This window comes from Nerophis ophidion, unplaced genomic scaffold (genome assembly GCF_033978795.1).
Source record: "Nerophis ophidion isolate RoL-2023_Sa unplaced genomic scaffold, RoL_Noph_v1.0 HiC_scaffold_46, whole genome shotgun sequence".
Taxonomy (NCBI): Eukaryota; Metazoa; Chordata; class Actinopteri; order Syngnathiformes; family Syngnathidae; genus Nerophis; species Nerophis ophidion.
The window spans coordinates 20,963-33,161 of NW_026906968.1; the positions used below are offsets into that span (position 1 = coordinate 20,963).

The 12,199-nt window shown below is 41.8% G+C and overlaps 1 protein-coding gene across 1 annotated transcript; it reads right to left on the reverse strand.

Annotated features, from left to right (window-relative positions):
• Nucleotides 1–3,736: 3,736 nt before the first annotated feature.
• On the reverse strand, nt 3,737–4,697 carry LOC133546858 (uncharacterized). The gene is made up of 2 exons (XM_061892694.1): nt 4,066–4,697; nt 3,737–3,954 (listed from the first exon to the last, which is right to left on the reverse strand). The coding sequence occupies exons 1-2, from the start codon at nt 4,672–4,674 to the stop codon at nt 3,853–3,855; spliced, it is 711 nt and encodes a 236-aa protein (XP_061748678.1). The 5' UTR covers nt 4,675–4,697; the 3' UTR covers nt 3,737–3,852.
• Between the last annotated feature and the right edge of the window lie 7,502 nt (nt 4,698–12,199).

A 12,199-nucleotide genomic window follows, 5' to 3' on the forward strand; every position in this document is an offset into this window, starting at 1 on the left:
AGTACCACAAAGACTTTATAAATGACTTTTCTCAATTTCTGGCCGAAATCCTGCCCAAATACGATCGTGTCTTAATTGTTGGATATTTTAATATTCACACCTGCTGCCCAGACGAACCTTTATCCAGGAGCTTCCTGAATGTCATTGACTCTTTTAACTTAGTACAGTCTGTGTGTGGTTCTACACACGAACGCAGGCATACACTAGACCTCGTACTGTCTTATGGTTTTATTGTTGACAATGTTGTTATTGGTGATGCGGTGTTCAGTGATCACAGTCCTGTTATGTTTAATTTAACTTTTGAACCTGATGTAAAGCCGCTTGCCGTGCGTCATGCGCGTGTTATTAGGTCTGACACTGCAGCCGCCTTTTCTTCTTTGTTTACTGAGTCCATGCAGAGTATATCACACCCTGCAGACACTCAACAATTGATGTGCTCTTTTCTTTCGACATGTTCTAAGATTCTGGATAGTATAGCGCCCCTCAGAGCTATACGTCCCAAACTAAAACAGGAGCCTTGGCTCAATGAAAGCACACACACAGCTCGGCGTGAGTGGCGAAGGGCGGAGCGCAAGTGGAAAGGGGATCACTTGGAAGTCTCCTATCAAATTTTAAAAGAAAACTGTCGAAATTATCAAAGTGTGGTTAAAGCTGAGAAAACAAAATATTCGTCAGACTTCATTTTAAATAGCATCAGTAAGCCACGTGTTCTTTTTAATACTATTAGTAATGTTCTTAAACCAAATCCAGCCACTTCACTGGAGATGACAAGTGAAACTTGTGAAAAATTTCTCTCCTTTTTTAATGATAAGGTTGCTTCTATTCGGGCAAATCTTTCTCGTTTTCCATTAAGTTTTAATGTGGCCACTCAGTGCTCGACTGTGTTCTGTCACTTTGAGCCTGTGTCCATGCCTGAGCTTACAGGAATAGTCGGCAAGCTAAAACCCTCGTCATGTCCCACAGACCCAGTCCCCCCTCGCTTTTTTAAAGAAATCTGGGACACTATTGATTTGTCTGTTAGGAACATCAGCAACAGCAGCTTGATTTCTGGCTGTGTCCCCTCCTTTTGTAAAAGAGCTGTTGTTGAGCCTTTGATTAAAAAAACAGGTCTTGATCCGACAAGTTTGTCAAATTATCGGCCCATTTCTAAATTACCTTTTGTGTCAAATATTTTGGAGAAATGTGTTCTGGCACAACTGCAGCCTTTTTTAGATGAAAATAGCACTTTAGATCCATTTCAGTCTGGATACAAAGCTTTGCACAGTACTGAATCTGCACTTTTAAAGGTTTTTAATGACTTGCTTTTAATGTCTGATTCTGGCAGCGCTGCCATTTTAGTGCTTTTAGATCTTACAGCTGCCTTTGACACAGTCGACCACACAATTCTTTTAGAGCGCCTGAGAGACTGTGTGGCTGTCAGGGGGACTGCGTCACAGTGGTTCAGATCTTACCTGTCTGAGAGGTCCTTCTCTGTCAGGCTGGGGGACGCCACCTCCTCTTCTGCCCCGCTTTACTGTGGTGTCCCCCAGGAATCTATTTTAGGCCCCATCCTGTTCGCTCTTTATCTCCTTCCTCTTGGAGATATTTTTAAGAAACATGGAGTGTTTTATCACTTTTATGCAGATGACTGCCAAATTTATATGACGATTTCAAAAAGCCACGGCCCCCTGACACCCCTCCTTAACTGTCTATGTGACGTCAAGGCTTGGTTAGCCCAGAATTTTTTAATAATGAATGAGGGAAAAACGGAAATTTTAGTTTTTGGTCCGGCCCTCACTGACCTGGGACCATTGCAAAATGATGTGCGTCCCAAAGTCACCAGCCTTGGCGTCACTATAGACAGCGATTTTAAACTAGACAAACAAGTCAATGGCGTTTTAAATTCGTGTTTTTATCACCTTCGTCTTTTAGTAAAGGTTAAACCGTTTTTATCTTTTAACCTTTTGGAACAAGTCGTGCATGCTTTTATTTGAAGTGGCCTGGACTACTGCAATGCACTTTATGCTGGCATTAGCCAAAAAGCTCTCTCCCGGTTGCAGTTAGTCCAGAAGGCGGCAGCAGGACTTTTAACAGGGGCCAGGAAACGCCAGCATATAACCCCAATTCTTCAGAGTTTGCACTGGCTCCCTGTTCATTTTAGAATTGATTTTAAAACATTGCTGTTTGTTTTTAAATCTTTACATGGACTGGCACCTCAATATATCTCGGACCTCATCCAAATTTACATTCCTGCGCGCGCTCTGAGGTCCGAGAGCCAGTTCCAGCTCGTGGTGCCCAAGACCAGACTTAAGACCAGGGGAGACAGGGCCTTCTCTGTGGTCGGCCCTAAGCTCTGGAACACTCTGCCCCTCCATGTTCAAACTGCTTCCACAGTGGACTCTTTCAAGTCTCGTCTTAAGACCCACTTTTATTCTTTGGCTTTTAACACTACGTGAGTTGTGTGGTCCTCTGTCCTCTGTTGTCCTCTGTGTTTTTTATACACTTTGATTTCTATTTTACTGTTTTAATTGATTTTACCCTTTAAAATAGTTTTTAATCATATTTGTTTTTATATTGTTTTTATTGGTTTTGTTTTTATTCATTTTTTGTTTTGTTCAGTCATTAGTGGAGCATAATATTGTTTTTAACATGGCTGTGCAGCACTTTGGAAACGTTATTGTTGTTTAAATGTGCTATATAAATAAAGTGGATTGGATTGGATTGAATATATGAATATTAAAAACGTGTATAAATATTAAATACACGTTAGCGTATGAATTAAATATACATTTATATATATATATATATATCCATCCATTTCCTACCGCTTATTCCCTTTCGGGGTCGCGGGGGGCGCTGGCGCCTATCTCAGCTACAATCGGGCGGAAGGCAGGGTACACCCTGGACAAGTCGCCACCTCATGGCAGGGCCAACACAGATAGACAGACAACATTCACACTCACATTCACACACTAGGGACCATTTAGTGTTGCCAATCAACCTATCCCCAGGTGCATGTCATAGGAGGTGGGAGGGGCCTATCCCCAGGAGCATGTCTTTGGAGGTGGGAGGAAGCCGGATTTGAACCCAGGACTGCAGGACCTTCGTATTGTGAGGCAGACGCACTAACCCCTCTGCCACCGTGAAGCCCCTATATATATATATATATATATATATATATATATATATATATATATATATATATAGAGAGAGAGAGAGAGAGAGAGGGAGAGCGAGAGGGGCAAAGAGAGTGAGAAAAAAAAGAGAGATAGAAATAGAGAGAGAGAGAGAGAGAGAGAGAACCAGACTTATGAAGAGGGAACGTGCGCCCTCCTGTGGACTTCTGCTGCAACTGCACACACAAAAAAATTCATTGCTTCCAAGTGTGCCTTATTTAGTGTCCCAGACTTCCAATTCCTCCTTTACATGTTTAGTGTATAAGTATTAACCCTTGTGTGGTGTTCATATTGTTGTTACTCAGCCAGTGTTTTGGGGCCTAATGGACCCGTTGCATTTTGTGACTTTTAATGCCTCACAAGCAAACAATTTATGTTAAAATACTGAACAGATGTTTACCTTATTCCAATTACAAGGAGTATAAACAATACATATGGTTAATATCTGCCCTTTACCTTTGTTAGGTCACAATTACAACGTATTATTTAAAACATAATAAAGAAAATAAATTAAAATCAAGATATGAGTGGAAACAAATTTACAAGTGAAGCAAGCTTTTTAGAAACTACTGACTTTTATTTTGTTGAACTTGAAATGTAAGCCATTCAGGTGCACAACACAAGCTGAACAACATGAACACAGAGTAAACATAGCAGTGAAGACAACACTTTGAACACATGGCCTGTAGCCACTAGCCTATACAACACTTGAGGGGCAGAGCTTTACTGTGTGTGTGTGTGTTGCAGATATACGTGTTGTTTTCCTCTCCATCTTGGGTCCGCACACTTCTTCTTGTTGCTGGTGTTCACAACCCAGAATAATGAAAAGATCAGGAATTTTACTAAGACTTCTGTCTCTCTTTAAGAAGACATGAGTGGCAGACATGTATCAACAGCATCACACACTTACTTCAGGCTCTGCAGACAGGCCACCAGCATTCTCCTCCTGAATCCTCCTCACCATGGCTGCAGAGGCTGGGGTTCTGGGGACATAATCTCTTCTCTCCATTTGTGGTCTCACCAATGCCATTCCCAGATCCTCAAGGAAGGGCCGTCTTTTCTGGAGCTTCACTCGTTTCCACTCTGGGTTCAGTGCCATCCAAATGACAAAGGAGTTGTACGCTGAGATGTCCAACATGTCAAAGAATATCACCAGTGGCCAGCGTAAAGTCCTCCGTTTGCAGCTGTAGGCCGTCACCAGCTTGTCCATGTTGTCTACCCCTCCTTTTGTGGCGTTATAATCCATGATGATCTCTGGTTTGTGATGTTCCTGGTCACAGATTCTTCCTTCCCCGTGCAGTGTACACATGAGCACCACATTCTGGCCTTTCTTCGGCACAAAGGATACCCGGGATGTGTCAGCCGTGTATACAAACTTGGAAGACTTGACACGCCTGTTCTTTGAAGTCAGCAGTTGAGGTGGGAGCTCTGACCTGTTTTTCCTTATTGTTCCCACCATGGTCAGCTTCCTCTTCAGGAGCTCCTGTCCCAGTTTGTGCAAAGTAAAAAAGTGTCGCATGTGAAGTTGTGTCCACGGAGGCACTGAGACATGTCGGGGGCTCCTCCCTCAGGTTTCCCTGTGTAGACTTGTAAGTTCCAAGCATATGAGGAAGTGACATCACTGGCAGCCCAGATCTTTATACCCTACTTTGCAGGTTTAGATGGTATTTACTGCCCTAGTGTGTGAATGTGAGTGTGAATGTTGTCTGTCTGTCTGTGTTGGCCCTGCGATGAGGTAGAGACTTGTCCAGGGCGTACCCCGCCTTCCGCCCGATTGTAGCTGAGATAGGCGCCAGCGCCCCCCGCGACCCAAAAAAGGGAATAAGCGGTAGAAAATGGATGGATACTGCCGAAAGGGGCCCTTAAATTGCATCAGCTGTTCATCAATGGTGACATTTGGCCCAGGGTTGTACAGCAAGGGGAGAGCAAACAGCGTTGGCAGGTAGTGTTGCAACCTTGCGTTTGACCCTCTGATGTTCTGTGTACATACACTCTGTCCTCCTCCTGTCTAGGCCTGCTGTGTGTGTGTGTGTGTGTGTGTGTGTGTGTGTGTGTGTGTGTGTGTGTGTGTGTGTGTGTGTGTGTGTGTGTGTGAACAGAACATCAATTTCCACACTTCTATTAGCCCTGGGTCCAGGGGACCCCGAACATCCTATATGTAACAGAAATGTGTAGGGGGGTGTATGGTGTGTGTTCATTAAATATGTATTCTGATATATGTTCTTCACAGAAAATGAGCCAAAGCCAGTGAGTCTCAGTTTGGAAAATTCATTAATTGTATTATTTTTCTTTTAATAAACATTAAAAACGGGTCCCACATAGCCGAACACCACACAAGGATTAAGACAACTGCTGAAATTATATATAAAGTAAATAATAATATGCTTCCAGAAGTGGTCCAGAAGATGTTTCAGATGTGAACCAGTAAATATGAACTAAGAGGGATTTATGAGTACTCAAAAGCAAATGTATTAACAAATGTAAAACAAATATATACACCATATAATGTTAATCTATAACATCAATAATAATTAAAAATGATTTCTGAATATCTCTATACACGTATAAAAGTATTTGTAACATGTTTTGTCCTGGGGACGGTGTGGCGCAGTGGGAGAGTGGCCGTGTGTAACCCAAGGGTCCCTGGTTCAAATCCCACCTAGAACCAACCTCGTCACATCCGTTGTGTCCTGAGCAAGACACTTCACCCTTGCTCCTGATGGGTGCTGGTTGGCGCCTTGCATGGCAGCTCCCTCCATCAGTGTGTGAATGTGTGTGTGAATGGGTAAATGTGGAAGTAGTGTCAAAGCGCTTTGAGTACCTTGAAGGTAGAAAAGCGCTATACAAGTACAACCCATTTATTTATTTATCATTTATTCTCACCTTTACAGTCAAAGTGTTGTTTATTTTTGAATAAGGTACACAATGTTGTATATTAAAACATGTACTTGACTTAAAAATGCAAAATATCTGATTTATAAATGTTAGGATCTATGTGCTGATTTTGTTAGAAAGTCAAAGTCTGGACAGTTTATTTCAAATCCTGCAGTTTCATTTGCTGCTGCTGTTCTCACCAGCACACTTGTGTTTCTTACACTGGTACTTAGAAGACAATCCATCCATCCATCCATTTCCTACCGCTTATCCCCCTTTGGGGTCGCGGGGGGCGCTGGTGCTTATCTCAGCTACAATCGGGCAGAAGGCAGTGTACACCCTGGACAAGTTGCCACCTCATCGCAGGGCCAACACAGATAGACAGACAACATTCACACACTAGGGACCATTTAGTGTTGCCAATCAACCTATCCCCAGGTGCATGTCTTTGGAGGTGGGAGGGGCCTATCCCCAGGTGCATGTCTTTGGAGGTGGGAGGGGCCTATCCCCAGGTGCATGTCTTTGGAGGTGGGAGGGGCTTATCCCCAGGTGCATGTCTTTGGAGGTGGGAGGGGCCTATCCCCAGGTGCATGTCTTTGGAGGTGGGAGGAGTCTATCCCCAGGTGCATGTCTTTGGAGGTGGGAGGAGCCTATCCCCAGGTGCATGTCTTTGGAGGTGGGAGGAGCCTATCCCCAGGTGCATGTCTTGGGAAATGTCACGCTTGCCACTGACGGTTTGTGTTTTAGTTTCTCCTCTATGTGTTTGGAATATCCTGTCCTTAGTTCCTGTCAGCACTCTTATTTTGGTCCAGCTTCCTGTTTGTCTCCCTGTGTGCTGTTTTTCCCTCAGCTGCGGCTGATTGGCACCTGGCTACACCTGGCTACAATCAGCCCGCTCCTATTTTACCTGCTTTTTTCCTCCGGTCAGTGCTGGATTATTGTCGTTGCCAAATGTCGCACTTGTCTTTGCTACCTGTCGTATCTTGTCTTGTCCATGCAGCGTTGCTGTAAGCTATGTTTGATTGCGGTTTTTAGCTTACTGCCTTTTGTTCCCTGCTTCCAGTTTGTTTTCTAAGTACAAGTACGACTTCTCTTTTCCATTCTAAAGTTCCTTTTTGTTTTGTAGCTCCCATGCTTGCTCTCTTAGTTTATCTGCCCACGTGCGTGCTTTTTGTTTGTACCCTTTGTTTGGTTTTGTTCTAGTATTTTATATTAAAACCATGTTTCCTTATTCAATGCCTGACTCCGTCTCCGCATCATGGGGTTCGTCAACAACAAACTTTGACAGGAAGTGGGAGGAAGCCGGAGTACCCAGAGGGAACCCACGCATTCACGGGGAGGACATGCAAACTCCACACAAAAAGACCCCGAGCCCGGGATTGAACACAGGACTACTCAGGACCTTTGTATTGTGAGGCAGACGCACTCACCCCTCTTTCACCGTGAAGCCTAGAAGAGAATCTTTCACCACACACGCTGCAACTCAACACTTACTTACCAGTGTGTATTCTCATGAGTCTTTTCAAAAGCAGACTTTGTATAAAACGTTTACAATATACTGAACATGTATAAGGTATGTCTCCAGTGTGTGTTCTCATGGCTACTTTCAATGTGCTTTTTCATACAAACGCTTTAACACATTCTGAGCAGGAAAAAGGTTTTTCTCCAGTGTGTGTTCTCATGTGTACTTTCAAAGTGCTTCATTGTACAAAAGCTTCACCACATTCTTAACAAGAAAAAGGTTTTTTATTCATTGTGTATTCTCATATGTGCTTTGAAATGGTCCCTTCGAGTAAAATCTTTACCGCAGATTGAACATAAAAACGTTTTTTCTCCAGTGTGTATTCTCATGTGTGCTTTGAAATGGTCACTTCGAGTAAAAGCTTTACCACACATTGAACATGAAAAAGGTTTTTCTCCTGTGTGTCTTCTAATGTGTGCTTTGAAAAGGTGCCTTTGAGTAAATCCTTTACTACAGATGAACATGAAAAAGGTTTTTCTCCAGTGTGTGTTTTTGTGTGGTTTACCAACTGTCCCTTCTGGGAGAATCCTTTGCCACAAATTGGGCACATGAATGGTTTTTCTCCAGTGTGTATTCTCATGTGTCTTTTTAACTCTGCTTTTCGCGCAAATCTTTTACAGCATTCTGAGCAAGTAAAAGGTTTTTCTCCAGTGTGTATTGTCTTGTGTGTATTCAAATGTTGCCTATGAATAAAATCGTTACCGCAGATTGAACATGAAAAAGGTTTTTCTCCAGTGTGTGTTCTCATGTGTCTTTTCAAATCGTACCTCTGAGTAAAATCTTTACCGCAGATTGAACATGAAAAAGGTTTTTCTCCAGTGTGTGTTCTCATGTGTACTTTCAAATTACTAGGAGATTTAAGATGTGAAGTGAGTGTTGTCAGTGTGACATGTCTTATCATCTTTAGAGTCTTCATCATCAGTGTCAGGAGAGTGTGACGTTGTGTCCTCACTATCTGATAGTGGAGCTAAGAGCTTGTCTGCTTGTGATCCTCCACAGTGGTCTCCATCAGCTTCTGTTGTCATGTGTTGTGTTGAGCTGCTGCTTGGAGGCTCCCCCCCTCCCCTCTCCTCACTTTCACCTTTCACCTCATCATCTTCACTCTTCACAGGGACACCAGTCACTGGCATCTTGGTGACATCAACCTCCTCCAGTCCTTCAAGATGCTCTCCCTGCTGACTGATGCTGTGTTCCTCCTCTTTAATGTGAGGGCTCAGTGGATCCACCGCTTCCTTTTTAAAATGGGGTGTCAGTGGGTCCTCCTCTTCCTCTTTATAAAGGGGGGTATGTGGGTATTCCTCTTCCTTCTTAATGTGGAAGGGCTGTGGCTCCTCCGTTCGCATCCTGAAGCTCCACTTCTGTTGCTCAGGGTGAAGATGTTCTTCACAGACATCTGCAAGACAAACACAGCATCTCTGCTCAGTCACACAATGCATTCAGTACTTTTACATGCACTTAGGAAAAACAAGTTATTGTAAGAACTGTCTTGAAATCTCAGTGACACACAAACACGCTGCTCTTAACAACATTATTCGCAGGAAAAGAAAAACAAACCAGGACAACAGGACTTTTTACTATGGATGAACGATATGGTTTAAATTAGATTTTGCGATTAAATTATTTCATGTAGAATTACTAATAGAACTATCTAATAGAACTATCTTAAAACCTGCGATGAGGTGGCGACTTGTCCAGGGTGTACCCCGCCTTCCGCCCGATTGTAGCTGAGATAGGCGCCAGCGCCCCCCGCGACCCCAAAAGGGAATAAGCGGTAGAAGATGGATGGATGGATGGACTATCTTAAAACAGGTTACACAGGCTCCTAATTTAGTTGCTGAAATATGCAGTAAAATATTACATCATTTCCAGTATTTTTTTTCCTCGAATAAAGTAACCAGATATTAACAGTAAATAAACAAGTACATTAATAAAAATTGTTCGATAAAATAATACAATTAGAAATGACACAACATGTTACTGCATATGTCAGCTGCCAAATTAGGAGCTTTTTTTAACCCGCTTTGAAATTATTCTATTATCAATCATATAACAAATTATATATTGTGACATATATTGTAATTAGGATATAGATTTGAGGTCATATCGCCCATACCAAACATTGGCTCCCCGAGTCATTTTGTTTGGCCCACCAAATATATTTATTTTTTATATTCTTCAGATGTGTGTGTATGTTTAAAATGTTGTACTCCTGTTCTACATCACGTGGAAGTGTCATGTCATGGGGATGGTGTGCTTTTAACTAAGGGTGTGACGATGAACATGATTCTTACACGTGTGTACTTCATGTGTATATGAATGTACTTTCCCTTGTGTGCTTAGTTTGACTGTAACTTCATAGTGGATAATATCTATAAACAACCTCAATTGTTTTACATCTTTAATTTGAAGGACTGTTTACTTATCTGACAAATTCAAAGGAAACTGCACTTTTTTAAATGTCGCCTGTCATTCACAATCCTTATGTGAGACATATTTTTTAAATATTTATGAATTCTAATTAGTAAATAAACATGAGCAGAAATCAGCTAATATTGGAGTCAATGGGAGCTCCTCTATTAGACCCACAAAGTCCTCCAAAAAACATCCAAAAACTGCCAACTATACTCATTTTACATTTTGTGACCTGAATATTAACCAAGTATTAGTGATATTGTTATTATAAGCGCTAACGTTAAAGGCCTACTGAAAGCCACTACTACCCACCACGCAGTCTGATAGTTTATATATCAATGATGAAATATTAACATTGCAACACATGCCAATACGGCCGCTTTAGTTTACTAAATTGCAATTTTAAATTTACCGCGGAGTGTCTTGTTGAAAACGTCGCGGAATGATGACGTGTGCGCGTGACGTCACGGACTGTCAGGAAATATTAGCTTAGCATAACACACAGCTAAAAGTCGTCTCTTTTCATCGCATACTTACACAGTAATTTGGACATCTGTGTTGCTGAATCTTTTGCAATTTGTTCAATTAATAATGGAGACTAAAAAGAACAGTGCTGTTGGTGGAAAGCGGTGTATTGCACCTTTGTTTTTAACACAGAGCGGTCAAGCGAACATGTTTCTCTACGTCAACCAGCATGTTTTTGGATGGGAAAATTGTGATATATATCTTACCGGAGACATCATTGGATTATTCGTCCTCCTGCAGTAGCTGTTTAAAAGGCAGCTGTGAGCTTGGCTCCTCTGCTTCTCTTTAAGACACTGGATGTTCACCGCAGCCATCCGACCTCGAGGTATGTCTTTACAATCTCACTAAAACACTATTAAAAAATAAGCAGATAAGGGATCTTCCAGAATTATCCTAGTAAATGTGTGTAATTACATCTGAAACGCTCACAATGCCGCTGCCCGGAGCCGTCGCTTTTTATTTTATTTTATAAAAAAAAAAAATTCTAGTCTTTCGCTATCAATATCATCATCCACAAATCTTTCATCCTCGCTCAAATTAATGGGGAAATTGTCGTTTTCTAGGTCCGAATAGCTCTTGCCGCTGGAGGTTCCCATTATAAACAATGTGAGGACGTGAGGAGCCCTTACCCTTGTGAAGTCATCGTCTGCGACTTCCGGTAAAGTCAAGGCTTTTTTATCAGCACCAAAAGTTGCGAACTTTATCGTCGATGTTCTCTACTGAATCCTTTCAGCGAAAATATGGCAATATCGCGAAATGATCAAGTATGACACATAGAATGGACCTACTATCCCCGTTTAAATAACAAAATCTAATTTCAGTAGGCCTTTGAGGACCTATTTTTAGCGGCGCATAGATCACAGAAGTAACTAGCTTATGCTGCTATATTGACATATTGAGCTGCTTTCTCGCCTCTAAGAGGGTGAAAGCTAATTCTAGATTATATAAATCATGCTTCTCACTTATGTAGTAGAAGGTTGTGGACATAAACCGAGAACTTGGTCAACTCTGACATCCAACTTAGACCTGGAGATGGCAAGAAAGATTCGAAAATACGCTATTTTGCACCCACTTTTTTTTAACCATTTGTGAGGATTAATTCTTCATCCAAACGGGAAGATATGAACATACCATCAGTCGGCATCCCACTGAGAGCAGACATTGTATGCTTAAAATGAGAAAGATATGTAAATATGACATGTTATTAAGTGTGTGACTACATTACATATATACTTACAGTGTGTATTTAAAGGGGAACATTATCACAATTTCAGAAGGGTTAAAACCAATAAAAATCAGTTCCCAGTGGCTTATTTTATTTTTGGAAGTTTTTTCAAAATTTTACCTATCACGCAATATCCCAAAAAACAGCTTTAAAGTGCATGATTTTAACCGTCGTTATATCCGCCTGTCCATTTTCCTGTGACGTCACTGCGTGAAGCCAATACAAACAAACATGGCGGATAGAACAGAAAGCGACATTAGCTCGGATTCAGACTAAGATTTCAGCGGTTTAAGCGATTCAACAGATTACGCATGTATTGAAACGGATGGTTGGAGTGTGGAGGCAGATAGCGAAAAAGAAATAGAAGAAGAAACTGAAGCTATTGGGCCATATCACGACAGACATCGGCAACAAGGACGAATTCGGCGATCGCCTTCTAACCAACGATTGCATCTTTTGACCACTGGTGCAACTTGAATCCGTCAA

Excerpts from the sequence above, each read along its gene's own strand:
- LOC133546858 (XM_061892694.1), bottom strand. The coding sequence starts at position 4,674 with ATGCGACACTTTTTTACTTTGCACAAACTGGGACAGGAGCTCCTGAAG. Across the intron at positions 3,955-4,065 it reads GCCTGTCTGCAGAGCCTGAA|CAACAAGAAGAAGTGTGCGG; the intron begins GTAAGTGTGTGA and ends TGTGAACACCAG.